The sequence below is a fragment of the Lactuca serriola genome, chromosome 2, assembly GCF_051521515.1.
Source record: "Lactuca serriola cultivar US96UC23 chromosome 2, Lser_US96UC23_V15, whole genome shotgun sequence".
In the NCBI taxonomy this organism is placed as follows: Eukaryota; Viridiplantae; Streptophyta; class Magnoliopsida; order Asterales; family Asteraceae; genus Lactuca; species Lactuca serriola.
The window spans coordinates 102860095-102887878 of NC_136409.1; the positions used below are offsets into that span (position 1 = coordinate 102860095).

Sequence of the window (27784 nt, forward strand, 5' to 3'; positions counted from 1 at the left end):
GTACCAAAGCTGATATACCATTCACTAAGAACGATCATATAACAAAACACATAAACATAAGCAATAATCAATATCAATAAAGAGTTAAGGGAAAGATACATACCCATCACCACGTCAAGAGCTGCTCATGCCTCCTCGGCTGTCAACTGAAAGGCCCTACTCTTCGCCAAGGTGCCTCACCCTGTCCATGACGGCCGTCTATAATCCTCAATATAGCAGGGGCGGGTGCCACCACCTGCCCTGCTTCTGCTAAACTCAGGCACTAGGACCACTTGTTTCCTTTCTGATTGCACCGAAAGCAAATAATATCTAATACTGTCGTGGTGGTGGTAGTAGTTGTACAATGTCTACTCACATATCCAGTTCGGCCGTAGTCGAAGCAGCCTGAACTCCCCACCTTGTACGTCCCCTCGTGCAACTTGTCATATTTGTCACAATGGTTGCGGCAATGCTGGCTCCTAGGTCTTTGGCCTGATACCTTGGGCTTCTTTCCCGAACTCCCTAACTGAACCCCCTCGAGTTTCCTCTTCCTCTCCATCTCTAAATCTAGCTCTCTCTCTCTCTCTCTCTCTCTCTCTCTCTCTCTCTCTCACGCGCGTGCGCGCCCTAGCAATCATGTCCTCCAGCATTTTACAGCTCGAGTGGCTCACAAACTGGCGAATATCACTCTGCAACATCTCATGGTATCGGGACTTCTTCATCTCTTCGTCCGCCACATAATGCGGAACGAGAAGGGCCCTCTCCTTGAACATCACGGTGATCTTAGCCACCGTCTCAGTCGTCCTCTGGAGATCCTGGAACTCCCAAGCAAGCTGCTGCACCTCTATCATGGGTGCAAACTCAGTCCTGAACCTGGCTGTAAAGTCACTCCAAGTCATAACATCAAGAGCTGTATCATCACCAATGGCATGTCCGGCCTCCTCTGTAACACTCCGTTTGAAATTAAATAAAATCAGTAAAAAAAAATAATAAACTCTAAAGCCCCGACATTAATTATTATTATTATTTTATAACTAAAGCAATAATATTTAGCGAGGTGTTGGTTTCGGGGAGTCAAATGTCATAATTTTGGATATTGGGGGTTAAAGTATAATCTGTCGGGGTGGTTTTGCAAAGAAATTAAGTAAGCAGGGGGTGTTTGGTAAAATTTGGAGTTAAATTGAAAGGGTTTGAGGAGTCAGGGACCATTATTGTAAAAATGAGAGCAAGTTTGTGATGGAGGCGGATTTAAACTCGGTACCCTTCCCTCTATCATTTCTTAATGCAAACCCTAACCCCTAGGTTACACTTCTTCAGCCGCCAACAAGAGGAACCTACCCAGTCGCCACTAGCATCATTGAGTCCGACCGCCACCCCCACCATCTACAACCTAGCCGTTGGACGCCACCACGACAACCCCTGCTGCCAGAGATGTCGTAAACAGCCGGAGAGACCACCGAGACGAAGGAGGAAGCTATAAACGGCAGAACATGGTCGTGTGCAATCAGACATCTCTCGGTAAGGGTAACAACATCCATTCTCTCATCTCTTTCATTCCTTTTTGGTAGTATGGGGGTCGTAATCGCCGTTTTAGCCACCGCCACCCGTTGGTTGCCATTTCTATCGCATTCTAACGACGTAATATTGCCTTGTAGGTGGTGGAGTGCATAAGTGTTCGCAAATAAGGGTTGTTTTCAGAATTAATGGTGTTGTATGTACATCTTTTTGGCATAAAATCAAGAAGAATCGTCACCACCACCGTAAGGTGGTGGCTGTCATCTCCGACCACCGTTTGTTGCCACAAGGTTGCTGAGTGAATGAATATCCCGGTTTTGCTATATTTCAGGCGTGGGTGTGTGTTGTTGTTGGCCGGAAAAACAAGGAAAACCACACCACCACCATAGGGTGGTGGCTGCCACCTCACGCCGCCACCAGCCGCCACCTTGAGTGGCTGTGTACTCTTGCGTGTGAATGGACCATTATTTGGGATACTTTGGATGTACTTTGGTTTAGAATCATACTCACCACTACCGTAAGGTGGTGGCTGCCACCATTAACCACCGCCAACCACCACTGCCCGAGGTGGTAGTGGGTGGTACCCGACTTGATTAAACTTTAATTAATGCAAAAGAAAAGTGAACTATTGGATTAATTGGTTTTGTGATTTTGTTGGAAACCCTAATTAGGGTTTAGAAAAACCTAATTTGGGAAATGTGTATTTTTGATTTGTTGGGACCCACGTTTGGACCATTGGATTTGGAATTTTGAATTACACCCGACCACATTACATGTTTGGACTAGTGGAGTGATGGACTTAACGGATTAAGTCCTTAATGGGTTAAGTAGGAACACTTAACCCTAATCGTCATTTTATGTGAAAAACCCTAATTAGGTTTGGGTTCTTATAGGGCCATGTCTTAGACTAACTTGCGGCGGAACATGGTCGTGTGCGATTGGAAATCTCTCGGTAAGGTTAACCGCATCCATTCTCTCATTTTTTTTCTTTCCTTTTTGGTAGTATGGGGGTCGTAATCACCATTTTGGCCACCGCCACCTGTTGATCGCCATTTCTGTCACATTCCGACAACGTGTTGCCTCCATGTAGGTGGCAGAGTGCGTAAATGTTTGCAAATATGGGTTGTTTTGGAATTAATAGTGTTGTATGTACATCTTTTTGGCAGAAAATCAAGAAGAACTGTCACCACCACCATAAGGTGGTGGTTGTCATCTCCAACCACCGTTTTCTGCCACAAGGTTACTGCGTGAGTGTGTATCCCAGTGTTTTTGTGTTTCAGGTGTGTGTGTGTGTGTGTATGTGTTGTTGGCCGGAAAACTGAGGAAAATCCCACCACCGTGAGGTGGTGGCTGCCACCTCATGCCGCCATGTTGCCGCCACCAGCCGCCAACTTAAGTAGTTGTGTGCTCTTGTGTGTGAATGGATCATTATTTGGGATACTTTGGATGTACTTTGGTTTAGAATTATAATCACCATCACCATGAGGTGGTGGCTGCCACCGTGAACCACTGCCAACCACTACTGCCCGAGTTGGTAGTGGGTGGTACCCGACTTGATTAGAATTTAATTTATGTGAAAAAACTTAATTAATGGATTTATTTGTTTTGTGATTTGGTTGGAAACCCTAATTAGGGTTTAGAAAACCCTAATTTTGGAAATGTGTATTTTGGATTTGTCAGGACCCGCGTTTGGACCATTGGATTTGGAAATTTGAATTACACCCGACCACATTACATGTTTGGACTAGTGGAGTGATGAACTTAATGGATTAAGTCATTAATGGGTTAAGTAGGAACACTTAACCCTAATCGACATTTTATGTGAAAAACCCTAATTGGCTTTGGGTTCTTATAGGGCCATTTCTTGGACTAACTTGCGGTGAGCCTTCGTGGGCCAAATAGGGAACATGTTTATGGACTAAGGAAATTATTGGGCTTTAGGATAAGGCCCATTAGAGAGGCTTGGGCTTAATTTGGAAAATTGGGCCATAGATGGGCCTTAATTGGGCCTTGATGATTATGAGATATTGGAGCATTGGAATGCCAAGTGTTGGGACCAAAATAAATGGTTGGGCCTTAAGATAAGTCCATGTAGTGGTTTGGGCCCAATTTGGAAAATTAGGCCAAATGTTGGGCCTTGGTTCATTGATTGTTTTTGGGCTTTCAGAGTGTATGTTTCGACCTTGGATTTGGACCGAGTTAGGTTAAGGGTAAAATATTCTTTTACCCCAAGCATGGACTTATGGTTATGTACTGGAACCCAATTATTAATTGGGTGTTGTTTTGATATGGACAGTTAGGGAATCTATCATCCAGGAGCTTGGGTTTTATCTGCGAGACTTTAGTAGTGTGAGGTGAGTCTCCTCATCATACCAATGGATTTAAGGCACCAAGGCTAGCCCATTTTTTGATATGTGGTACACTAGTTGATGTAGTAATATGTGGTATGTCAGTTAGTTATATGCTATAAGCTATGATATTTGTTTATGTAATACTTGCATGAAAGATCATGGGGGAGCCCATGGCACTTGTAAGACCATGTAGGGGAGCCCATGGCTTTTCAGGTAAAGATCATGGGGGGAGCCCATGACACTTGTAAGACCATGTGGGGGAGCCCATGACCTTCAAGGTAAAGACCATGGGGGGAGCCCATTGCACATAGGTGTAAGACCATGTGGGGGAGCCCATGTCATCCTAGAGTAAGACCCTAGGAGGAGCCCACGACATCCTTATATGTTTATATGCATTGTTATGTGATATGTGGTATACTAGTTGTTTATGTGATATGTGGTATACTAGTTGTTTATGTGATGTGTGATGTGCTAGTTGTCTTTGTGATACTTGCATGAAAGACCATGGAAGGAGCCCATGGCGCTTGGATGTCAGACCATGTGGAGGAGCTCATGGCTTTCCAGGTAAAGACCATGGGGGAGCCCATGACACTTAGGTGTAAGACCATGTGGAGGAGCCCATGACATCCTTATACGCCTATGCGATTGATATGCCTTATATGATTGATATGGCGTATGTAATTGATATGGTTTATGCGGTTATGTGGATTATGTGGATTATCTGGGGCATGCTCTGGCGAACTCACTAAGCTTCGTGCTTATGGTTTTGTTTATGGTTTGAGGTATCATTGTTTTGGAAAGGAAGAGACCGACTTAATCGCAATGCATACACCCGAGTTTTCCACTTTATGTGATTTTGGGACGTAACTCTGATAAGTGTTTTAAATTAAGTAATGTTTTGAATGATTGGATGAAGTAACTTTTGTGTCTGACTATAATGAAAAATGAAATTTTTACCCTTGATTTTTGGGTCGTTACATCCTCCCACCAGTCACATGCTCTGTCCTTCAGAAGACAGGACGCAAGTCGAACCTTGTCTCCCTCGGGACATCTGCTAGTGCGGAATGTGTTGGCAACATCCGCCAACCATCTGTTGCTCACAATGGGGTCATGTGCCCTATGGTAGTTGGGAGCTCCATAATCCCTGAACTCCCTGAAAGTTAGTGTGCGCGACCCATCATGGCCACAACCTCGGTGCGGAGATCACTCAACCTCTCATCCAAAAGCTCTAAAATACCCTCCTTGATCATGCTGAAGATCACAGGAGTCTGATCCAGGATACTGCGCATGATCTCAGAGGAGATGAACTCCCTAGTCTTATTGTCAGCTGCATGACTCCTGAGCCTAAGCCTGATCCCTTACCGACACTTGAATTGCGGACTGATCAAGTGCATAAAACCACCATTCTGAAAAAAAAACATCATAACAAACATTAAAATACTAATCAATTCTCGCGGGATCACATATACTACAAGTTCCTTAGATTCATCTCAGCCGTCCTTGACTGATGTACGGATCCTCTGATTTCAGTAGCACGGGCCCATACTACCTTGCACATCTATCCGTACTTTCCTCAAGAACTACCTTGACTTCACTATGTCCCTTCTACTATTAATGCTTCACACGCTACTCTCATCCTAGGCTTGCCTTAGGGTAATCACCATCGCACTCTCCGCGATCAGCTGCATAAGAAGTCCCTGCTATCTCCCCCAAACTAACTTGTGAATACCATTTCATATTAGTAAGACTAGATAATTCTTCGAATGAGAGATCCTACCCTACAATGGTTGGACTCAAACAAGAGTTGCTAAATAGAGCTTGACCAAACCTTCTGAAATTATTTAGTCCTCGCAATATGTAACATAACCTATTTGTTTACTACTTAATAAAAGATAACTAGCACACCTAAAAGCACAAAGCAAGCAGCATCCGAGCATTAATTAAATATAATCAAGCATATACTATTCAGGCCATCATACTGACTAATCTGTACTAGCATGCAGTTTATAAAGCTGATACACATATAACAGGCACATAAGGCATCCTTCCTAGATCCTTAGCCCTAATATAGCATGAAGTTCTAATAAACATATCATAACATAAACTTTTATGGGTAATTTTTGGGAGTACTTACTTGAGCTCGGCTGATTGCACGCACCACACCCTTTTCTCTTTTTCAAAGTTCTTTTCGCTTTTTCAAAAAAAAATCTTTTTCTCAAAGTAATTTTTATAAAAATGGTTTTTTTTTTTGAAAATTTTTATACCAACTCCTTACTTTGAATTCAAACCCACTCAAAAGTGTGCCTGAATCTCTCAAACCAAGGCTCTGATACCAACTTGTAACATCCCAAAAATATAGTCCAAAAATTTCATTTTAAATCATTAAAGTAAAACCAATAATCCATAAAGCAACATAATAAAATCACATGTCTATATCTCAAACATCATATCAAAACCATGTATCAAAATACCGGAGTCTAAAATATCCCAGGATGAAAACTGTGGTGTGTATTATGCAGTCATCCCGAGCTATTCCCCTTGCTACCGAAAGTACCTGAAACTGAAAACTGTAAGCACGAAGCTTAGTGAGTCTCCCCAAACTACCACATACCATAAATATAAATACATAATAGCATACATTGGGCCTTGCCCACTACATCGGGTCCCGCCCAGCATCGGACGAATCCAACATCGGTCACCGCCCGACATTATACCGAAATTCGGCATCGGGCCGAAGTCCGGTATACATATAACATAGCAACATGCATATAACACATAAAACCTATAACATAAACATATAAACATTCCTCAAGCTTGCCCCGGCATCGGATCGAAGTCCAAAACACATAACACATAACATATAAGCTAAACCTTTCTCGGGCTTGCCCCGACATCAGACCGAAGTCCGGAACACATAAACAAGTACATGCAAGAATCAAGAAGACATCAAGCATAAGAAAATTCCTCGGGCTTGCCCTGACATTGGACCAAAGTCCAGAACATATAAGCTACATTGGGCTATCCCCGACATCGAACCTAATTCCAACATACGCTAACATACATAAACGGGCCGACATTGGTGCCTTCGACCCGTTCCTACTGGAGGAAAACTCACCTCTTAAACTGGCTGCTGATATCTCAAGTGAGGAATCTCTAATGGATGCTCCAAGGACTCCCCGACTATAAATTCACAAGTAACACTTAATCAAAAACTGAAAATCCTTCTAAGAGTAAAATGACCATTTTACCCCTGGTCAAAGTCAACGCTCTGGTCAAAGTCAAAGTCAAGGTCAACTTCCAGTTGACCCAACTCATCAAGTTACCTCCTAACTCGTCGAGTTCCTATGCTATTCAGACTCATGATAAACCGAGTAAACTCGTCGAGTTCCACCTGGTACAAAATCGGGACAAATCGACTCAACTCGTCGAGTCCTCTTTTGGACTCGTCGAGTCCCCTTGTCTGTTTGGCTATCTTGATGGATTTAATCCCTACCCTCATAAAAATGGAAGTAAGTAGATATGTAGATATACTGAATGAATGATCAAGTTAGAGACTTGATTACCAGAAAGTGATGAGGATGGAAGGAGATCCCTAGATCTACAACCTTCTCCTTGAACCTTCTAGCTCATTGTTCTTCTTATAGCTTGAAGAACACACAAAATCACTAAAAAATGGCTCACATACTCACAAAATGCTATAGGGTTTCGTGGATTAGGGTTTAGGAATTGGAGGCTGGAAATGAGGCCAAAATGTGGGGATTAAGATGCATAAATAGGGTGCAAAACTCTGAAATTTGGGTTTCATCCTGGCAGTCCTACTCACCGAGTTGAGGGCTCTCAACTCATCGAGTAAATGGCTTTAAACCCACATCCAATTCCAGCTTCTACTCGTCGAGTCTGGGGCTCTCAACTCGTCAAGTAGTTCTACAAAATAAACAAAATATAATTTTAAATGTGTACCAAGAACGAGGGGTTAGATGAAGTAGAAGCATTAGTATTGTTCACATTAATACTCTCAGTTGGGTCGGATTGTTCAATCTTAACTGAAACAGTTTCAGTTGGCTGACCATATTGTGCAGGTGTCTCTATCTTTTTGGTTTCAAGGGGTGCAATATAGTTATCATTGAAAGGAGGTGGTACACTTTGATACCCTAGACCCATACCCTGTTTATCTTTCCACTCTAATTATTTCTCTATCATTGACTCAACTATCTCACTTGACACATCAAATTTCTTATAGTTAAATTCAACATCTTTAAATTTAGCTTTCAACGCATCAAGTTCGGCATTTAATTTGGAAATTTCCTCTTTAGCATAACGATGGCGAACACATTTTGTGCTATATTCCTCCCTAATCCTAATTAAATCTTTATTTTAAGCATCTAGTTTTTCTTTAAGGGGATTGTTTACTTTCTAAATTTCATAAATTTCATTTTTAAGATCAAAAACCTCTCTAATTAATAATTCATTTTGTTCATTGTATTTATTTATTTTATCATCATAGGATTCAGAACTTGAGGTTTCACTTACCTACTTGGTGATTGAAGAACTCATTATTTACCAACAAATATCTGACCGAAAACCAAAAATAAAAGCTCTCTGACCAAAAACACCGATAGTCAACACCCTGTTGACCGAGAACCTTGAAGGTCAAATCGTTTGTCCAAAAGAAAACCTGACAGAGAACGAGGTTTCTTGACCGAGAACATTAACCGAAATCTCAATAACCGAGAAGCTGAACCAAAAATGTTGAGCCAAATAAGCAGAACGAAAACTCCAAATAGTACCAAGAAGCAAAGCTGACCAAGTTGAGAAGACAAAGTCACCACCGAGAACTCCAAATCTGAGTCCGAGGAGCTGGCCGAGAGAATGTGAATTCAAACCCTAACCAAAATCGATCAGTCTGGCCGCTAAAGACTCTTAAACCTAATCGAGAATTTTAATTTTGCCACCGAGAATTCTGAGGCTCGACCTAAAACGCCCAAAAACACAAAATTGGTAATTTATTAGGACCAATTTTGATCAAAATCCCTAATGAAGTGAAGAAGACGAAGAGCAGCAGCAACAATTTTTTGACAAAAAGAACTTAAAAAACATCAATAACACCAAGAAAAATTCCAAGAATCGTTTAATATCCTGCCAATTCGATTGATACCAAACCTTGCTCTGATACCAATTGTAAAACCCGAAATGATGTATCAATCGAAATCACTAGGATTGGTGTGGAAACCCAATATAATGATCAATGCAAAATAGTTATAATGAATTAGGAACACAATATTGAATCTTCAATGCACACTATATTGATTAATAGTCTGGTACATAAGATTCCCAATAACTCTCAGTTCTCACTATTTCTCTCTAAACTCGATGTCAACTTGATAAGAATGATCAACCTTTTACACGACTGAAACAATAAAATATATACCTAGACCTAATTACAAAGGCCCATCCCAAAACCCAACCGAAATCCACATTAAGCCCACCGAAATCACATGGTGATTTCGGTCCGAACACCACCGAAATCATGGTGTTTTTGGTCCTAGAACGAGAACTCTAAAAGCTATCAAAAGTAAAGTATAAACCACAAATCATGTCCTAACTATATATATATATATATATATATATATATATATATATATATATATATATATATATATATATCATACATACTTATAAAGCTAACATTTTTTCTTGAATCTCATGCATTTGAAACCCCCTTTTTTAACTTCCTTTCACCACATTCATTTGAAACTCCCATGACTTTTCAATTTCTTTACAATAATATTATAAATAAGTTAAATAATGTTCTATAAACAAGAATGGGTGTTTTATTACAATGTCTTCATCTCACATCGATGGTGAAAGTAAACAAGATAATGTTTCCTCTTCTATAAATAGGAAAGGTTGTGAAATGTTTCAAAGGGACCAAACCATGAGAACTTCCCCATGCCTACCTTTATAGGATTTTGAAGGTATTATTTGGTGAGATTGTCTATATTGGCAAGTGTCCAAATAACTTTTAGAATTCCAAAAATGGTTTTGAACCGAATTTTTTCAGGTTTAAACCATGTTTAAGTTAGAAAAAAATTATGTAGTTGGGTATATTGAGTTGAACCGGAGCTAGATCAATTTGGACCGATAAAGGAATCATTTTCCTTTCACAACAAATGTAACGAACCGTCTCCGGTTTGATGATTCCTTGGTTTTTATTTTGAAGTTTTGCAAGAGGGACTCGGCGAGTTCATAGCCTGACTCGCCGAGTAGGGACGGTATTTCGAGCACGTGTTAGCTGGCGACTCGGCGAGTCCATATTCTGGACTCGGCGAGTCTGTCCGTCTGGGAGAAACCCTAAATCCCCGGGTTGCCCACTATTTAAGCCACCTTATGGCCTCCATTCTCGCCTCCTTCACCCTCAGAAGCTGTGAGAAAACCCTAATTCGTTCTTGAGTGATTCTAAGTGATTTTGTGTGCAATTGTGAAGGCTTGAAGAAGGAGAAGAAGAAAGGAGCAAGGAGAAGGATTGTAGAGCAGAGATTCAAGGGAAAACAAGAGCTCTTTGAGGTATTCTTCGGATTTCCTTCCCTTTTATGCTTTAAAACCCCCCTCTAGATCTAGTTGATGCTTTTCTCAAGCCTTATGTTGACATGGAAGCCCTATTATGCTGAGATATCCTTAGATCTGTTCAATTAGGAGTTGTAGAGCCCATATCTATTGCCTTTATGGAGCTATTTTGCATCATAACCCTAGATCTACCCTTTTAAGTGCCTTTTTAGCCTTTATTCCCTTTTTCATGTGTTTGTACACGTAAAGTTGGAAACTTTACGTGGTAAATCAGCTTATTGGACTCAGATCTATCATTTGTATGTATTGGATTCGAGCAGAATCGAGTGTAGAATAGTTGCATGGTGGTGACTCGGCGAGTCGAGTCGCGAGTCCCCGATTTCTTCCTTTTGAGCGATGTCGAGTGGGACCAGTGAGTAGTGGAGTGGACTCAGCGAGTTTGAGGGTAGACTCAGTAATGGAGGGACTCGGCGAGTTGTTCATGCAACTCGGCGAGTCCAAGGCAATCTTCCTAAGCTCAAGAACAACTCGTCGAGTTGTTCATATGACTCGGCGAGTCGGATGAAGATTGTCTGAGTTCTTGGATCGAGAGGGTACTCGTCGAGTCGATGCCATACTTGACGAGTAGCAGCGAGTAGGGTCGAGGAGTGAGAATAGGGACTCGGCGAGTTGGCGGCCCAACTCGGCGAGTCAGGTCAACTGAGAGTTGACTTTGACCGAGAGTTGACCTTGACCGAGAGTTGACTTTGACCGAGAGTTGACTTTGACCAAGGGTAAAAGAGTCATTTTACCCAGTGCAGTGTTTAGTATTTGATTGAGTGTGTTTATGGACTTGTAGCCGGGGAGATACCGGAGCAGCAGCAGTTAGCCCTCAGAGCCACTCACTCAGCAGCCAGTTCACGAGGTGAGTTTCCCTTCAGTAGGAATGGGTCTACGGCCACAATGCCGGCCCGTTTAATTATCAGTAGTTCCGGACTTTGGTCTGATGCAGTAGTTAGAGTGCTTGATGTCTTTGTGATACAAGCATGTTTGTGTTATGTGTTCCGGACTCTGTTCCGATGCAGTATGCAGTATATGTGATTATAATAGTTGTCATGTTTTATGCTATGCCATGATCAGTCAGTTCCGGACTTCGGTCCAATGCAGTCAGTTCCGGACTTCGGTCCGATGCAGTCAGTTCCGGACTTTGGTCCGATGCAGTTAGTTCCGGACAGTCAGTTCCGGACTTCGGTACGATGCAGTTAGTTCCTGACTCTGGTCCGATGCAGGGGACAAGGTCCCAGTCAGTTCCGGACTTCGGTCCGATGCAGCTAGTTCCAGACTTCGGTCTGATGCAGTGGGCAAGGCCCAGTATGTGCTTTATTTATGTATTGTATGGTATGTGGTAGTTTGGGGGAGCTCACTAAGCTTCTTGCTTACAGTTTCAGTTTTGGTTTCAGGTACTTCCGCAAGTAGAAGGAAGAGCTCGGGATGATGGCATCGCACACACCACACCTTCAGCTTTTATCCTGGGAGTTGATTTAGTTTTTGATTTTGATATGACATAGATATGATACAGTTTTCCGCACAGTGTTTTTATTATGTTTGAGATATATCACGTATGGTTTTATGATATGACACTCAGATTATGGTTTTTAGCTATATTGAAAAATGAAATTTTTGGGTCGTATTTTTGGGTCGTTTCAAGTTGGTATCAGAGCCCTGGTTTGAGGGATTCGGATACACTTCCGGGTGTATCTGAACTCAAACTAAGGGGAAATAAAAAGATTTTTAAAAGGAAAATGTTTTCTAAAAGAATTTTGAAAGCACTTAGAAAGAAAGAAATTTTTAAACGAGATAAGGGTGTGGTGCATGCGATCAGTCGAGCTCAAGTAAGTACTCCCAAATTACCCATACAAGTTATTTGTTCAGTTTCAGTTTCAGTAGAACAGCATGCTAGTATAGGACTAAGGATCTAGGAGGATGCCTTATGTGCCTGCTTTATGTGTTACAGCTTTATGAGTATTGCATGTTAGTATTGAGTAGACAGCAGTAGGATAGCCTGTTTAGGTTATGCCTGATAGTATGAGCTTAGCATTGTATGTTAGTACAGTTTCTCGTTATGAGAATAGTTTTGCCTGAGTATGTTTCCTTTATCCGAATGTTGCTTGCTTCGTGCTTTGTGGGGTTCTGAGTGATGGGAGTTAGCCATTAGGTGAACACGTCACACCACATGTGATCAGGGTTGAATAATCCCAGAGTGTTGGAACTGGCCCTATTGCGCAGCTCTTGTTTGAGTCCAACCGTTATAGGGACGGGTCTTTTACTTGAAGGATTATCTGATCCTCGTCACATGTGATGGTGTTCAGGTGGTGGCTAATTAGCATTATAAGGAGACCTTCAGCAGCTGAGGACTAGTTGAGTTGAGTTTGAGGTTTCCCTAGGGCAAGCCTAGGATGAGAGTAGTAGAGATCAGTAGTAGTAGAAGTGACTTGGTGGAGTCAAGGCAGTTCTTGAAGAAAGTATGGATAGATGTGGAAGGTAGTATGGGCCCGTACTACTGAAAGCAGAGGATCCGTACTCGAATCAAGAAAGGCTGAGACAAGACCAGGGAGCTAGTTGTAGTATCAATGATCCCTTGAGATATTTCAGTTTTCTGATGTAGTTGTGATGTGTTTCAAAATTGTGGTTTTGCGTTCGAGACCAGCAGCCAGCAGTGGAGGTGCCGGGGAGGGATCAGGTTCAGGCTCGGGGGATGAGCGCATGGATGAGCAGACCCAAGAGTTTCTTTCTTCGGAGATTACGCGCATCATTATAGAGCAGACTCCTGTGATCTTCGGTTCGATCAAGGAGGGAATTCTAGAGCTGATGGATGAGAGATTGGGCACCTTCCGTGCCGAGGTGGCGGCCATGATGGGGTCGCGCACCCTTACTTTCAGGGAGTTCAGGGCATGTGGGGCTCCGGACTATCATGGGGCGCGGGACCTCATAGCGAGTACTAGATGGTTGGCGGATGTGGCCAACGCTTTCCGCACTAGCAGGTTTCCCGAGGGGGACAAGGTCAGATTGGCGTCCTGTCTTCTGAAGGACAGGGCACGGGATTGGTGGGAGGAGGTCGGACATTCCATTGGAGATGACGCAGCATTGGATGCCATGACTTGGGCTGATTTCTCTACCAGGTTCAGGGCAGAGTTTACACCGGTTATTGAGGTGCAGCAGTTAGCTAGGGAGTTTCAGGACCTCACCCAGACTACAGAGACAGTGGCGGAGATCACCGCCAAGTTCAGGGAGAGGGCTCTTCTCGTTCCTCAGTACGTGGCTGATGAGGAAATGAAAAAGGCCCGTTATCATGAGATGTTGCGGAGCGATATCCGCCAGTTTGTGAGCCGGTCCAGCTGTAAAACGCTGGAAGATATGATTGCTAGGGCTCGGGAGAGGGAGATTGATCTCGAGATGGAGAAGAAGAGGAAACCGGAGGCGGTTTCGGGTTCAGGCGGTTCGGGCAAAAAGCCCAAGGTTTCAGATCACAGATCTAGGAGTCAGCAGAGCCACGGACGATGTGGCAAGTGTGGGAGATTGCACGAGGGGGCGTGCAAGGCAGGGAGTTGCGGCTGCTACAAGTGCGGTCGGATTGGGCATTTGAGTAGGGATTGTACGGCCCCTGCTACTGCCGTTGCAGCATCAGATCTGATTTGCTTTCAGTGCAATCAGAGGGGACATAAAAAGTCCTAGTGTCCGAGTTTAGCTGCAGCAGGGAAGGTGGCTGCACCTGCCCCTGCTGCCTTGAGGATTACAGATGGACGACAGGGCCGAGCCGAGACGCCAGTGGCGAAGAGCAGGGCGTTTCAGATGACAGCAGAGGAGGCGCGAGCGACTCCTGATGTGGTGACGGGTATGTATCTTCCCTTCATCTCTTTATTATTATTGATTGAATATTGCTTATGATTGTATGTTTTATTTAGGGTCGTTCTCTGTGAACGGCATTTCTGCTATGGTATTATTCGATTCGGGGGCTACCCGATCATTCGTATCGCTTGCGCTTAGCAAGAGATTTAGTAGAGCTCCAGGGGAGCTGGATTGTCCATTAGAGGTTGAGATAGCAGATGATAGGACCGTGAGGGTCGGCAGAGTGCATAGAGGGTGTTCCCTTCAGTTGTTCGATGAGCAGTTTTTAGTGGACCTGGTACCTATTCCCCTGCGAGGGAATAAGGTTATTATGGGCATGGATTGGCTAAGCCCCAATGGGGCGGTGATTGATTGTGAACTTCAGCTAGTGAGGGTTCGCACTCCCAGTGGGGGAGAGTTAGTGATTCAGGGCGAGAGGCCACAGCGGGGACCGACCTTTTGTTCCGCCGCAAGGGCGAGACGCTATGTGCAGTAGGGTTGCGCCGGTTTTGTAGCCTACGTCTTGGATGCCCGGGAGAAGGGCAAGACGACAGTTGATGATGTTCCTATAGTGCGAGACTACCCAGATGTGTTTCCCGAGGATTTTCCGGGGATACCTCCTGAGAGAAAGGTTGAGTTCAGGATCGACCTAGTTCCTGGTGCGGCTCCGATAGCCAAGGCACCGTATCGACTAGCTCCCCCTGAGATGCAGGAGTTGTCTACACAGCTGCAGGAGCTGTTAGACAAGGGTTTCATTCGGCCGAGCAGTTCGCCTTGGGGAACGCCGATCCTGTTTGTGAGGAAGAAGGATGGGTCACATCGTATGTGTATAGATTATCGGGAGTTGAATAAGGTAACGGTGAAGAACCGTTACCCACTTCCGAGGATAGATGATTTGTTTGATCAGCTTCAGGGAGCGTCTTGATTCTCCAAGATCGATCTACGCTCCGGTTATCATCAGATGCGGGTTAGAGATGAGGATGTACAGAAGACTGCTTTCCGGACCAGGTATGGTCATTATGAGTTTGTGGTGATGCCATTTGGGCTCACCAATGCTCCAGCCGCGTTCATGGATCTCATGAACCGCGTGTGCAGGCCGATGCTGGATCGGTCAGTGATAGTATTCATAGATGATATCTTGGTGTATTCCAAGACGCAGGAGCAGCACGAGGAGCACCTGTGGGAGGTGCTGGAGGCTTTGAGGAGGGAGAGACTTTTCGCAAAGTTCTCCAAATGTGAGTTCTGGTTGCGCAAGGTGCAGTTTTTTGGTTACCTCGTCAACCATAAGGGTATTTTGGTAGATCCGGCCAAGATAGAGGCCGTGATGCAGTGGGAGGTCCCGAAGTCTCCATCTGAGATTCGGAGCTTCCTAGGGTTGGTAGGGTATTATCGGAGATTTATTCAGGATTTCTCCAAGATAGCAGTGCCGCTCACCCGACTGACCAAGAATTCGGTGGTATTTCGTTGGGGGCCTGAGCAGCAGGCAGCGTTCGAGACCCTCAGACAGAGATTGTGCGAGGCTCCAATCCTTACCTTGCCAGAGGGAGTAGAGGACTTCGTAGTCTACTGTGATGCCTCGATCACAGGTATGGGAGCAGTATTGATGCAGCGAGGCCATGTGATAGCTTATGCCTCGAGACAGTTGAAGCCTCACGAGGCTAATTATCCTACCCATGATTTGGAGCTGGGGGCGGTTGTGTTTGCCCTCAAGATTTGGAGGCATTACCTTTATGGGGTCCGTTGTACCATTTACACGGATCACAAGAGTTTGAGGTACCTTATGGATCAGCCGAGTCTGAACATGAGGCAGAGGAGGTGGTTAGATGTGCTAAAGGATTATGATTGTGAGATCCTTTACCATCCAGGGAAGGCCAACGTGGTGGCCGACGCCCTAAGCCGCAAAGTGTCGGCGGCCCCTATCAGAGATCTGTGTTTGAGGATGACAGTGATCACTCCGTTGTTGGAGCGGATCAAGGAGGCTCAGGTGGAGGGCCTCAAGGAGAAGAGGCAGAAGTGTGAGAGGATAGTGGGCCGAGTAGCCTCGTTCGATTATGGCATTTGGGGATTGCTGACGCTTCACGGGAGGGTGTGGGTACCATACTGGGGTGGAGTACGGCAAGTGTTGATGGATGAGGCTCATAAGTCTCGGTTTTCTATCCACCCAGGGGCGACGAAGATGTATCGAGATCTTCGACCTGATTATTGGTGGCCCTGCATGAAGCGGGACGTCGCCTGGTACGTTGAGAGATGCCTGACCTGCCGGAAGGTCAAGGCGGAGCACCAGAGACCTCACGACAAGATGCAGCCGTTAGACATTCCCGTGTGGAAATGGGAGGACATCACCATGGATTTTGTCACCAAGCTTCCCAGGACCGCACGAGGAGTGGATTCGATATGGGTAGTAGTGGATCGGTTGACAAAGAGTGCCCATTTTATCCCGGTCCAGGAGAGTATATCGGCGGAGAAGTTAGCCGATATCTATGTGCGGGAGATCGTGGCACATCATGGAGTGCCGGTATCGGTGGTGTCAGACCGAGATGTCCGTTTTACATCCAGATTCTGGAAGCGGTTCCACGACGAGATAGGTACTTGTCTCCATTTCAGCACCGCTTTCCACCCTCAGACGGACGGGCAGAGCGAGAGGATGATTCAGACTCTCGAGGACATGCTTAGGGCATGTGTTCTAGATTTCAGTGGCAGTTGGGATACGTATCTTCCGTTAGCGGAATTTTCGTATAACAACAGTTATCATGCGAGCATTGATCGACCTCCCTTTGAGATGCTGTATGGGAGGAAGTGTAGGACCCCGATTTGTCGGGCGAGGTCAGTCAGTGAGTCATCAGGAGCACAGAGGTAGTGCTCAAGACGACCGAGTTGATCCAGCAGGTCCGAAGTAGACTGCAGACTGCGCAGAGTCGGCAGAAGAGCTACGCCGACAGGAGGCGTTCGGACTTGGAGTTCCAGGTGGGAGATATGGTCCTTCTGAAGGTTTCACCTTGGAAGGGTGTCATCAGATTCCGGAAGAGGGGCAGGGCCCCAGATTTATCGGTCCTTTTAGGGTTTTGGCCCGGGTGGGTTGGGTTGCTTATCGGTTAGATCTTCCTGAGGAGCTTAGTCAGATGCACAACACTTTTCATGTGTCTCAGTTGAGGAAGTGTTTGGTAGATGATTCGGCAGTCGTTCCCCTAGAGGATATTCAGGTTGATAGCAGCCTGAATTATATTGAGAGGCCGGTCGCGATTCTGGACCGGAAGACCAAGACCTTAAGGAACAAGGAAATTCAGTTAGTGAAGGTGCAGTGGCAGCACCGGAAGGGGTCTGAATGGACGTGGGAGGCTGAGGAGGAGATGAGAGAGCACTACCCAGAGATATTTGCAGATTCAGCCGTAGCAGACTTCGAGGATGAAGTCTGAGATAAGTGGGGGAGAATTGTAACGACCCGTCTCCGGTATGAAGATTCCTTGGTTTTTATTTTGAAGTTTTGCAAGAGGGACTCGGCGAGTTCATAGCCTGACTCGCCGAGTAGGGACGGGATTTCGAGCACGTGTTAGCTGGCGACTCGGCGAGTCCATATTCTGGACTCGGTGAGTCTGTCCGTCTGGGAGAAACCCTAAATCCCCGGGTTGCCCACTATTTAAGCCACCTTATGGCCTCCATTCTCGCCTCCTTCACCCTCAGAAGCTGTGAGAAAACCCTAATTCGTTCTTGAGTGATTCTAAGTGATTTTGTGTGCAATTGTGAAAGCTTGAAGAAGGAGAAGAAGAAAGGAGCAAGGAGAAGGATTGTAGAGCAGAGATTCAAGGGAAAACAAGAGCTCTTTGAGGTATTCTTCGGATTTCCTTCCCTTTTATGCTTTAAAACCCCCCTCTAGATCTAGTTGATGCTTTTCTCAAGCCTTATGTTGACATGGAAGCCCTATTATGCTGAGATATCCTTAGATCTGTTCAATTAGGAGTTGTAGAGCCCAGATCTATTGCCTTTATGGAGCTATTTTGCATCATAACCCTAGATCTACCCTTTTAAGTGCCTTTTTAGCCTTTATTCCCTTTTTCATGTGTTTGTACACGTAAAGTTGGAAACTTTACGTGGTAAATCAGCTTATTGGACTCAGATCTATCATTTGTATGTATTGGATTCGAGCAGAATCGAGTGTAGAATAGTTGCATGGCGGTGACTCGGCGAGTCGGAAGAACGACTCGGCGAGTCGAGTCGCGAGTCCCCGATTTCTTCCTTTTGAGCGGTGTCGAGTGGGACTAGTGAGTAGTGGAGTGGACTCAGCGAGTTTGAGGGTAGACTCAGTAATGGAGGGACTCGGCGAGTTGTTCATGCAACTCGGCGAGTCCAAGGGAATCTTCCTAAGCTCAAGAACAACTCGTCGAGTTGTTCATATGACTCGGCGAGTCGGATGAAGATTGTCTGAGTTCTTGGATCGAGAGGGTACTCGTCGAGTCGATGCCATACTTGAGGAGTAGCAGCGAGTAGGGTCGAGGAGTGAGAATAGGGACTCGGCGAGTTGGCGGCCCAACTCGGCGAGTCAGGTCAACTGAGAGTTGACTTTGACCGAGAGTTGACCTTGACCGAGAGTTGACTTTGACCAAGGGTAAAAGAGTCATTTTACCCAGTGCAGTGTTTAGTATTTGATTGAGTGTGTTTATGGACTTGTAGCCGGGGAGATACCGGAGCAGCAGCAGTTAGCCCTCAGAGCAACTGTTCATTTAAGATTTAGAATCCCGAAAATGGTTTTGAACAAGATTTTTTTCAGGTTCAAACAGAGTTTCAGTTGAAAAACCGTTATGTAGTTTGGTATATTGAGTTGAATCGGTTTTTGTTTGATCAATTTGGACCGATAAAAGAAGCATTTTCCTTTCAGCACATACATTTGAAACTCCCATGTTTTTTCAAATTTAAGTTACCTAAACATAAAATTATAATTGTTTGAAAAATAATTTTGATTAAAAAATACAACATATATACAAACTGGGTGTCAATAGAAAAAACGTTATGTAGTTTGGTATATTAAGCTGAATCGGTCGAAGTTTGATCAATTTGGACCGATAAATGAAGCATTTTCCTTTCACCACATGCATTTGAAACTCCCATGATTATTCAAATTGTTTATAATAATATTATAAGTTACATAATGTTATATAAATATAAAAAAATCTACATAAACATAAAATTATAATTGTTTGAAAAATCACTTTGATTCAAAAGCACGAAATATATACTCGATTATATTTTATAAATGAATTCATTTTATAATGACATTTTTAATCATGAAAATACATATAAACAAACTTTCTATATTAAGTACCTGATTGAATTTATGATTTTAGGATTTAACAAAAGTTATTCAATAAAAACTTGATTTTTTATAGCAACTTACGAGATTACTGAAAAATGGAACTATTGAACAATAAATTTTCTGGATAACGTTTTATTTTTATTATTTAATATTTTATTTAACAAAATGAAATTATTAGCAAATAAATAAATGAGTTTAATTAAAATGTATTCATCCCACACTGATCGTGAGAGCAAACAAGAGAATGTATTCTCCTCTATAAATAGAAAAGATTGTGAAATATTTTAAAGGGACTAAGCCATGAGATCTTCCTTGCATCTAACTTTGTAGGATGTTGAGTGTATTCTTTGGTGAGATTGTCTTTGTCCAGGGGCGAAGTATATTAAGGACCAGGAGGGGTTGTGGCCCCCCCTATTTTTTTTATTAGAATTATAAATAGTCCACATCTTTTTTATCCATATTAGGCCTAGACATTAAAAAATTGGGCTGTGGCCCCTCCTGTGCTTTTCCAAAAGTCCGAATCAAACAAAAAATCAGATCGTCATTATCGTTCGTCCCTACCCTAGTGCCTCGTCTGAAATCTGAACCAAACACTCCTTAATCGTTGCTGTCGCCTGCATCACTGTGTGCTGTCACACTGCTGCCTGTGTTGCTGATCAGAAGATCAGTGATCAGTCCACTCTGTCTCCTGTCTTATTCTCCAAGTCTAAGTCTGAACTCTAAAGTCTTGCTGGTCGCTGGAAGCCTGGAATCAATTGATCAATGTGAATATTGAATTGTGAAGTGAAGCCTGAAAAAAAACAATCATAATTACTTAATCAGGTTTGTTTGTTTTTTTTTCACAATGGGGATATGAGCCTACAATTACAAAGATTAATTGAACGATACAAAAAATAACTACCTTATATTATTATATATTAATTGGGGCCACTGTATTTGATAATAAAAAGATTCATTATGTGACACTATAACTAAATTCTTTCCTATCACATAATACTCTTTTTGAGTGTTGGTAAATGGTAAATTGGTATGAATATGATGAAATCTGTTGACATTTGCAAAAAACATAAGGTTATATTTGGTTACATAAAATACTATAGAATGTAACATATTCAGTGAGACCAATTATTTGTTAATTTAAGTATTTAAATACAATAATGATGAAGATGTATATCATTAATTGACCATTATTTGAATCTGTAGTATTTATGAAATTCCTACATGAACAATTATAAAAAGGATAGAGCAAAGTAAGTCAATTCGTGTGTCTAGATGTTTCTACATTATTGTCCAATAATTTCTTTTTTGTCAAGAAAAAACTTAAATTTTACACACAAGCTGTTATCTATGTTAAACATTTACAACTGTATTTAAGTAATTTAGAATTTTGGAGCATTGTTAATTAACCGATTTCAGATTTTTGCAAAATTTTGCAAAAATATCAAATAAGATTTGTAAAAATAAGATTTTTTTGCAGAATTTGGGTTGTTGGTTTATGAGGTTATGATTTCACTTTTGATTTTTACAGATACAATCATATAAATCTCACAATTTCATGGTAAAAATGAAAACCATTGATTCTTTTTTCAAAAGAAAGAATGATGATGAAGAAACTCATAATGGTAATCAACAGAGTAAACGTTACAAAGCTTCAACAAGTGAGCCGCAACCGCAAGAACATGAAAATCAACAAGAGAATGATATTGATGAAGCTACACAATCAAATCCTAATGAAGTGGATCTTAAGCATCTAGAAAGAGATCCCGCTAAACGAAAACAAATGTGGGAATATCCAGTTAATTTAAGGGAACAAGTAAGACGAGCTTATATGACTTTAGGACCTTTCCAAATACGTCTTCAAGAATATCATGCTAAAGGTTCAAAGAAACATCCTCGTAGATTCCAATATTCTTGGTTCAAGATTTTCCCTAATTGGTTAGAGTATTCTCCAACAACACATGCTTCTTATTGTTTTATTTGTTATATATTTAATGATAAACCAAGTGTGTGCCATGGTTATGATGCATTTACTATTAAAGGATTTGACAATTGGAAAAAAGTTAATGATGGGAAAAATTGTGCATTCTTGAAGCACATTGGTTGTTCACAACATAGAAATGCTGTTACATTTGCTGAAAACTTGATGAACCAAGCAACACACATTGAAAATATTATAGTGAAGCAAAATGAAGCACAAATATTGAAGAACCGGTTACGATTAAAAGCTTCAATTGACACAGTTCGTTGGTTGACATTCCAAGCTTGTGCTTTACGAGGACATGATGACTCGCCTAATTCCAAAAATCGAGGTAATTTTCTTCAACTACTAAAACTTCTAGCATCTTATAATGATGAAGTTGCAAATGTTATATTAGAGAATGCTCCTTATAATTCAAAGTATACTTCTGGAGATATTCAAAAAGAAATTCTTAGTATTATTGCAAATAAAGTTCGGAAGCATATTCGTAGTGAAGTCGGGGATTCGTACTTTTGTGTCATGGTTGATGAGTCACGAGATGAGTCTAAAAAAGAGCAAATGGCCATAGTTTTGAGATTTGTTGATGCAGAAGGCATCATACGGGAAAGGTTCTTAGATTTGGTTCATGTTAGGGATACCTTATCATTAACCTTGAAAACAAATATGTGGAGACAACTTTTGCACTATCAGTTTGATGTTAGCAGAATCCGTGGCCAAGGTTATGATGGTGCTAGTAATATGAGAGGGGAATGGAATGGATTATAGGCACTTGTTCTTAAGGATTGTCCTTATGCGTATTATGTTCACTGCTTCGCTCACAGATTACAACTAACACTGGTGGCTGCTTCAAGGGAAATTATTCCTATACACCAATTTTTTACAAACTTAATTTTTACAATTAATGTAGTTTGTGCTTCCAGTAAGCGTCATGATGAGTTACAAAAGGCAAAGGCAACTGAGATTGAACATTTATTAGAACTCGGTGAAATTGAATCAGGTAAAGGATTGAATCAAATTGGGACATTAAGAAGAGCTGGTGATACACGTTGGGGTTCTCATTTTCGTTTTGTTTGCAGTTTGCTTAACATGTTTGATTGTACACGTGTTGTTCTCCAGGGAATAATTGATGATGTATCTGCTACTTATTCTCAACGCGGAGATGCTGATGCAGCTTACTGTTACCTGAAATCATTTGAGTTTGTGTTTATTCTTCACTTGATGAAAGAAGTCATGGGAAAAACTGATATACTTTCTCAAGCTCTACAAAAGAAATCCCAAGATATTCTTAATGTCATGGAGTTAGTTTCAGCAACAAAGGAGAGTCTAAATGATTTCAGGAACAACGGATGGGATTCTTTACTTGAACAGGTAAAGATTTTTTGTGAGAAACATCAAGTAGATGTGCCGGATATGCAAGCTCCATATACTTCTACTAGATATCGTCCTCGAAAAACGATAATCAGTTTACTTTTGAACATTTTTATCGAGTAGATTTGTTTACATCCACATTGGACAAACAGTTACATGAGTTGAATAGTAGATTCAATGATCAGGCAATAGAGTTGTTAAGTCTTAGTTCTACTTTAGTTTCAAAAGAACACCCTAAAGTGATTAACATTGATCAGATTTGTCTTCTTGTTGAGAAGTATTATCCTAAAGATTTTACAGAGCAAGAGAGAATTCAATTACGATATCAGTTGGATATTTTTAATATCGATATGACAAAGAATCTCAGGCTAAGTCGTATATCAACTATTGCTGACCTATGCAAGGGTCTTGTGGAAACTCAGAAACGTGAGACGTATTATTTGCTTGATAGAGTGGTCCGGTTAATCTTGACACTTCCAGTTTCTACCGCAACAACAGAGAGGGGATTTTCAGCAATGAAAATATTCAAGAACCACATTCGCAATAAGATGTCAGATGACTTTCTCGCAAACAACTTGGTGGTTTATATAGAAAGAGAAATTGCTGAAAACATTGATACGAAGTCGGTAATTGATGAATTTAAAGACCTTAAAGGTCGTTGGGCTGAGTTGTAATTCTTCTTCTAGGTATTTTTGGTATTTAATTGTTGAAAAAAATTTGGTTTCTTTTTATGTGTAAGACAGTAACTTTAGGAATTTTTGGTGAGTAATTTAGGTATTTTTGGTGTTTAATTGTTGATTTTTCTTTTGGTTCTTTCATGTATAAAAACGTTAATTTTAGTTTGTAATACTTTCGCCCCCCCCCCCCCAAGTCAATCGCTCAAGCTCCGCCCCTGTCTTTGTCGACAAGTGACCAATTAAATTTCAGAATTTCGAAAATCATTTTGGACTGTATCTTTTTGATTGGATCGATTTTAATAAGGATTCGAGTGTCTTCTGCCTGAGTTAGGCAAACTTGCTTCCATTGGAGGCCGAGTTTAAGTAACATGTCGAGTATTTGGTTGTGTTAGCCAAGTTTTACAACCCTGTATGTAATTCAATTTAAAGTTTTAACCTTATAAAAGACGTCACTATTATCATATGTTCTACATAATTATGGTAATATTTATGACACAAGACATTTTTTTTACTATTTAAGAAAAAAAGTTGTCTCTATTATCATATGTTGTACACAATGATAAAATTTAAGATAGATAAAAAGATGTCTCTATTATCATATTTTCTACATAATGATAATATTTAATATAAACATTTTAATTTAATATGAAATTATTATTTAATAGATAACAATAACGATTTATTTATTTTTAAAAATTAATTTTTTTTTATTTTAATCATATAACTTTGTATATGCAAAACAACTTCAAATTTCAACCTTATCTCTTATAATATAGTTCAACATACTAAGAATACTAAATTATTTTTTATATTTTTTATGAAATTAGTATTTAATTGTTAATAACAATGATTTAGTTATTTTTAATATAAAATCATACATACTTATAAAGCTAGTATTTTTTCTTGAATCTCATGCATTTGAAACCCCCATTCTTTTTTTTCTTTCACCACATTCATTTGAAACTCCCATGACTTTTCAATTTCTTTATAATAATAATTATATGTTGGTAATTAGGTTAAATAAATATCAAATCAAAAGTGTATTCATATATAACTAAATTTCAATATTAAAATAATATCTTTAATTCTACTTATAAAATTATGTTTTTTAACTTTTAACATATTATACTTAATTTATTAGTTTTAATATACTGTTGGATATAAACCATTATCATTTTAAAAGTATAATTTTTCAATAATTTGTATAAAATACTTGAATTATTAATTAAAATATAACATTATAGGCTCAACTTAAATATAAATTTTATTTAACTTAAACAACCCAAAGATTATTTTATAAATAGTTAAAAGTGATAAATTGTAGTGTCTTTCTAATAATGATTATAAGTTGGTTAATAAGGTTAAATAAATATCAAACCTAAAGTGTAATCATAAATAGACTAAATTTCAATTTTAAAATAATATATTTACTTCTATTTATAAAGTTATGTCTTTAAATTTTAACATATTATACTTAATTTATTAGATTTAAAATGTTGTTGCATGAAAACCATTATCAGTTTAAAGCTACAATTTTTGAACAGTTTTGACAAAATACTTAAATTGTTAATTTAAATATAATATTACAATGTCAACTTAAATATAAATTTCAGTTCCACTAAAAAAACCAAATAATATTTTGTAAATAGTTAAAAGTGATAAATTATAGTGATAAATGCAAAAACTAAATTGTAATATTAGTTTAACTAAAATATTTCCTAAACGATTGAGATTATGACGTTATAATAGATTTATATATTATCATATAATTCAAAATAATCAATATATTATATCAAATTAATATACGAATTATTATATCAAATTTAAAAACAACGTTAGTGTTATATTTTAAAAAATATATATTTGTAACGACTTCAACTATATAGGTGTTTCTGTTAATTACAATGTCACTCAAATATAAATTTCAGTTACATTTAAAAAAACTAAAGAATATTTTGTAAATAACTAAAAGTGATAAATTGTAGTGATAAAAGCAAAAACTAAATTGTAACTTCAATTTAACTAAAATATTTCTTAAATATATTTTTATAATCGTTAAAAGTTTCCAAATAAATAGCTTAAAATAACTTACAATAACAATAGTTAAAAACAACTCTATATAAATGATTATATTGTTAGCTTTAAAATAAAAAAACAATGTTTGATGTTTTAAATAATTATAATGATAGGAATTAAAACATTAAGCAAATAAATTTTAAAAAATTAATTAACAATAAAAACAACTATAAATAAATCAAATCATATATTATATTTAATTTTATTCATGTGTAACTCGCGGGTAGAAGTCATTCAAACGATTGAGATTATGAAGTTATAATAAATGTATATATTATCATATAATTCAAAATAATCAATATATTATATCAATTTAGTATATACAAATTATTATATCAAATTTAACAACAACGTTATTGTTATATTTAAAAAATAATATATTTGTAAAGACTTCAATTATATAGGTGTTTCTGCACAACGCGCGGACATTCGCCTAGTATTTTATATACAAAAAGCTTTTTTTTACTCAAGAACTGTTTGTGCATCTCACGCATTGCCTCTTTTTTGGCGCGTGAAAAGAAACCCTGAGATCTTCCGTGAATTCCAATCGCCTGTTCTACTACCTATTCCATCAATGCTTGTCCTACAAAAAAGGAGTCATGTGCCTTTCACTTCCGTCTTCTTGCTTTCTCGATACATCCAACATAAAAGCAATCCATAAGATTTGTTTTTTCCTTTGATTTCCCATTTTTTCTCATTAACTTTGACATCTGTAGAGAAAACTCTCCCCGTCTCGCATCTCCGTTTCTTTTTATCATTTTCGTATGCCCAAGTTCACCGCTGAACATCTGCTAGGAGTGTTCCCATTTATGGTGATTTACAATCTATGTACATATGAAGAATGTAAAGCCAAAAGACAGTCAATGAAGTATGGAAAAAAGCTTTCGTTCATATCATCATTGTCATCTCTGTAAAGAGGCAGAAGAATAAAGGGATCGAAAGATCTGTATTGTATTTGAAATTAGAATACATTGAAGGTACAATTGGTATATATAATACAATTAGCAGCTAACTAAGGAGATAAAATAGGATCTCTACAATAGAAACTTGACTATGTAAACTACACGTGAGAATAACAATTTAATTATATCTTTATATTTTAACATGCCCCCGCAAGATGGACAAACCGGAGAGGAGACCAATCTTGGATAGAAGATAGTGAAATCGTGGCCTGAGTAGGGGTTTGGTTAAAGCATCAGCTAGCTGGTCATCTCCTGCTATGTGTTGAACTCGTAGAGTGCCTTGTTGAACCTTTTCGCATACAAAATGAAAATCTAAGGCAAGATGCTTCATTCTAGAGTGAAAAACCGGATTTGTAGAGTAGGAAGTAGCACTTAAATTATCACAATATATTGTAGGAGTGGTAACAGATGAATATCCAATTTCGCTCAGTAGTGATGTTAACCACTGTACTTCTGTAGTTGTTGCTGCAATTGCTCGAAATTCAGCTTCTGTAGAGCTTCTAGCAAGGGTACTTTGGCGTTTAGAACTCTAGGAAATAGGATTGCAGCCAAGATAAACTATGTAACCGGTGGTACTTCTGTAATTGTCTTTGTCTCCAGCCCAGCCAACATCGGTGAATGCATGAAGAGTAAGTGGAGAATCACGACGGATGATGATACCATGATGTATTATGCCATGTAAATAACGTAATAAATGCTTGAGAGCCTGCCAATGTAATGAAGTCGGAGCGTGCATGAACTGGGATAAACGGTTTACCGTGAAAGCCACATCCGGTCTAGTAAGAGACAGGTACTGTAATGCTCCAACAAGAGTGCAATATTCTGTAGGTGTAGGATGCATAGTACCACATGTAAGAGTAAGAGGAGCAGAGGTAGTAATTGGAGTAGATATGGGTTTACAATCACTCATTTTAGCTCGGGTTAGGATATCAAGAATATATTTACGTTGGGAAAGAAGAACACCACGAGTATGAGGGATAACTTCGATTCCTAGGAAGTAAGAAAGTTGACCAAGATCTTTTAAGGAGAACTTTGTAGAAAGATGAGAGATAAAGGTGGATATGTGTGCGGGAGAGGAACCAGTGACGATGATATCGTCAACGTAAACAAGAACAAGAATGATGGAGGAGGATGTTTTTAGAAGA

The 27784-nt window shown here is 40.2% G+C and overlaps 1 protein-coding gene across 1 annotated transcript; it reads left to right on the forward strand.

Annotated features, from left to right (window-relative positions):
* Window positions 1–1682: 1682 nt before the first annotated feature.
* Window positions 1683–23598, forward strand: LOC145089432 (uncharacterized). The gene is made up of 7 exons (XM_079027872.1): window positions 1683–1784; window positions 1826–1978; window positions 2498–2580; window positions 2661–2733; window positions 21107–22289; window positions 22464–22924; window positions 23077–23598. Exons 1-7 carry the CDS (start codon window positions 1683–1685, stop codon window positions 23596–23598), a joined length of 2577 nt encoding a protein of 858 aa, XP_078883998.1.
* The last annotated feature ends 4186 nt before the right edge of the window (window positions 23599–27784 follow it).